This window comes from Musa acuminata, chromosome BXJ3-7 (assembly GCF_036884655.1).
Source record: "Musa acuminata AAA Group cultivar baxijiao chromosome BXJ3-7, Cavendish_Baxijiao_AAA, whole genome shotgun sequence".
Taxonomy (NCBI): domain Eukaryota; kingdom Viridiplantae; phylum Streptophyta; class Magnoliopsida; order Zingiberales; family Musaceae; genus Musa; species Musa acuminata.
Genome location: NC_088355.1, coordinates 21,246,579 through 21,250,609, shown reverse-complemented (window position 1 = coordinate 21,250,609; position 4,031 = coordinate 21,246,579). Strand labels below are relative to the sequence as shown.

At 46.6% G+C, this 4,031-nt stretch overlaps 1 protein-coding gene across 1 annotated transcript; it reads left to right on the top strand.

Annotated features, from left to right (window-relative positions):
- The first annotated feature begins 1,094 nt into the window (after positions 1-1,094).
- LOC135642885 (subtilisin-like protease 4) lies at positions 1,095-3,332 on the top strand. The gene has a single exon (XM_065159366.1). It carries the CDS (start codon positions 1,095-1,097, stop codon positions 3,330-3,332), a length of 2,238 nt encoding a protein of 745 aa, XP_065015438.1.
- Positions 3,333-4,031: the final 699 nt, after the last annotated feature.

Genomic DNA, 4,031 nt, shown 5'->3' with positions numbered 1-4,031 from the left:
ATTGTTCCGCCAATACGTAGGCTTAGACTAATGATTTGGGTTGTAAGCCCAAATCTAATTTATCAATAATTAAAAAAAAGAAATGAAAAAAAGGAGGAGACGTGAGGGGAGCGAACCAGAGAGCTTGCCGTGAGTGGTGGTGACGCACGAGGTGGTGACGCACGGTCAGGGGGTCAAACTTTATCAATTTTGACCCAAATTATATGTGAAAAATTCTTACAGTAAGCTCTATAATCCTAATGATACTAATCCGTAATTTACCCTCTCTAAGGTACTTTCCTATGATACTCATTTTATGAGACCTAGAATTTTTTTTTTGATGAGATCCATTCATGTGATGATGATATACTATTCTTGAGCCAAGATATGTGGTCTTGATATTATAATGATCCTCTTGTTATTTTAAAAAAGATTTATTATAAACTTATTATCATTATTGGTGATAGTGGAAGTTTGAGGTGGACTACGGTCACGTAATTTTTTCACATTGGGTTTTCCGCGTCAAGTTAGTATTTTGAGATGAGGAATCTATTTTGATACACAAAGAGAGAAAAAAAATTATTCCGCTTTAATAGATTTTTCCCAACAAATATAGCTCACAAATTTTTGTATTACCTGAACAGGATTTGATGGCGGATGCAAACATTGATTCAATAGTAGAATAAAAAATGCTGTTATTGATACACCGACTAAAATATGCTGTTATTGAGAAAAATAGTAATCAATGGATTCAATAGTAGAATAAAAAAAAAGTGATGACTACAAAAAAGGCATTTACAGGAAAGATTTAATGGAACCTATCCACTTATTATGGTATTTCTAAAAACAAAATTCATTATATGTCCATAGAAAAATTTCCATGTCACAAATCTAATTCTGGTTCAGCACAGATAAAAAAATCCAACACAAACAGTCCGCGCAGCTGTTAGATTCTGGTTCAGCGCAAACAAATATTTTCCTGATATAGAAGATCCATTTCCTAATCGAGTTTCCGGCGGTATGGCAAACAGCTACTCGTCACTAAATCGAGTATTCTGCCGCACTCTTAAATATCCATCCTCCACTGCTTTGTGATGCATCTTCTCATCCCTGCAATGTCTCTCAGCAAACATGCCCTCTCCCTCGTCCTCTACCTCTGTGCTTCCTTCCTCCGCTCCGGCTTGCATGTCGACGGCTCTGAGGAGCCGAAGGCTTACATTGTTCACGTCAAGGGCCCCGAGAAGATGGACTTCGATGTCGCAGACCAATGGAGCGATTGGTACTCCTCTCTCTTGGAGAGTGCAGCTACACCATTAGGACTGGAGTCTGAAGAAGGTGACCCACGCTCGCGCCTTATCTACTCCTACCGCAACGTCATGACGGGCTTCGCTGCGCGGCTCACCCCGAGGGAGGTGGAGGCCATGTCGACGATGGACTGGTTTCTGCACGCCTACCCCAGCCGTGTTTACCGCCTTAAGACAACACACACACCCGAGTTCCTGGGACTGAGGCTGGGCGTGTGGAACGAGAGCAACATGGGCGAAGGAATCATCATCGGCCTCCTCGACACCGGCGTCACCCCCGGCCATCCTTCCTACGACGACCACGGCATGCCGCCGCCGCCGGCCAAGTGGAAGGGGCGCTGCGACTTGAAGGCGTCGGCTTGCAACAACAAGCTCATCGGTGCAAGGTCCTTCATCAATCACGACGGACTCGACCGTCGGTCGACTGGCACGCCCGTCGACGAAGAAGGTCACGGCACGCACACGTCGAGCACCGCCGCCGGGGCGTTCGTGAAGCGTGCCAACGTCAACGGGTTCGCCCCGGGAGTCGCTGCCGGGATGGCTCCCCGTGCTCACATCGCTGCCTACAAGGTGTGCGACGAAATCGCATGCATGGGTCACGACATGTTGGCCGCCATGGACGCCGCGGTGGACGATGGGGTCGACGTGCTCTCCTTCTCGATCAGCGCCGACCCAATTCCCTTCCACTCGGACCCGATCGCGCAGGGTACCTTCAACGCTATCGGCAAAGGTGTCTTCATCAGCTGCTCAGCCGGCAACGAGGGGCCTGATCCTGGCTCCGTGAATAACGATGCGCCGTGGGTACTTACGGTGGGAGCGAGCACCACAGACCGCCTCTTCTTGGCCTCCGTGAAGCTTGGCAACGGACGAAAGCTCTATGGGGAATCACTGCACCGGCCGCGTTCCTTCAACCCCAAAATGCTACCTCTCGTTTACCCCGGCTTCGTCACGGCTAAAGATGGCGCCTACATGTGCATCAATGGCACCTTAGATGGTGTGGACGTCCGCGGAAAGTTAGTGTTGTGCCAGCTTGGCGTCATTGACAGTGTGCAAATGAGTGAAGTCGTCAAGAAAGCCGGCGGTGCCGGGATGATCGTCATGAACTATCCGGTAGACGGGTACACGATCATAGCCGACGACCATGTGCTCCCGACATCCCTGGTTCCATACGCTTACGGACTCGAGATCCAGGCCTACATCAACTCCACTTCTACCCCGATCGCGAACATCATCTACCACGGCACCGTCATGCACAGGCCCCACTCGCCGGATGTGGCCTCGTTCTCCTCCCGCGGGCCCAGCCAAATCACGCCGGGGATCCTGAAGCCGGACATCATCGGCCCAGGCGTCAACATCCTCGCCGGGTGGAACTCCCAGGCCTTCGCCTTGATCTCCGGCACCTCCATGTCCTGCCCGCATCTCTCCGGCATCGCAGCTCTGATCAAGAAAGCGCACCCCGGCTGGTCGCCGGCCGCGATCAAATCGGCGATCATGACGACAGCGTACGTGACGGACAACACAGGCGGGCCGATCCTCGACGAGCTGCACCACCCGGCCGACCTCTTCGCCGTAGGCGCGGGTCACGTGAATCCACGGCAGGCCATCGATCCAGGTCTCGTCTACGACCTCACACAGGAAGACTACGTTCCGTATCTTTGTGGCCTCCGCTACAATGACTCAGCTGTTAGCGCCCTAACTCGCAAACCCGTGCGCTGCTCGTCTCTTAAGAGCATCTCCCAAGGAGAGCTGAACTACCCTTCCATATCGGTCAAGCTGCGGGCGAACAGTTCGAAGTCGGTCAGCTACACACGGACGGTGACCAATGTGGGGAAGCCGACGTCGATTTACGCGGTGAAGGTCGACATGCCGAAGGGGGTGTCGGCGAGCGTTACGCCAACCACGCTGTCGTTCAAGAAGGTGAACCAGAAGAAAAGCTTCAGCATCAGCTTCAGGAGAAGCGGAGGTCGATCGGGCAGAGTCAGTGGGCAACTGAGGTGGGTGTCGAGGAAGCACGTGGTTAGAAGCCCAATCTCCATCCTCTTTAAGTAGAAGCCCAATCTCCATCCTCTTTAAGTAATGCATGCACGTACTCATTGTATAAATATTATTTGTCCCGAGATTTGATTAAATATATGTTTTTCAAATATGCATGCATATCAAATATTTTCTTCATATTTATACAATTTACAATGCTTAAAATTCATATGCATTTCAAATCATGACTCAGTAAAATTATTTATAAATAAACATAAATATAGTTAATAGCTCACAAGTATAAGTGTAACTAAGATATAGACATTACAATAGAAGTTATAGTAGCATTGATGACTACGAATAATATTATATCCCAATGATAAGCTCAAAACCATTTTAATTGTCATGATATAGGTGTCAGGACCCAAAAGAAATTAGTCTTTTTAAATTATATTTTAATATATAATAATCATACTCACTGAACAACAATAGTGTCATCCAAAGTAACACAACTTTTACAAATTAAGAGTTTAAGTAAGTAAATCTTTTTGCATGTCATTTTAAATATGATGGTATCATATATCCATCCAAATAGTAATCATGCATTTTTAATGCTTTTCAAAAATAATATTGAATAGATATTTTCATATAAATTCAGATAATTTAAATTAATAAATCTCTATAATATAATAAATAATTATTTAAATCATATGTCTCAAATTAATAACATATATTTTTTTATAATTTATGGATAATAAAATGACTTTAAATCAT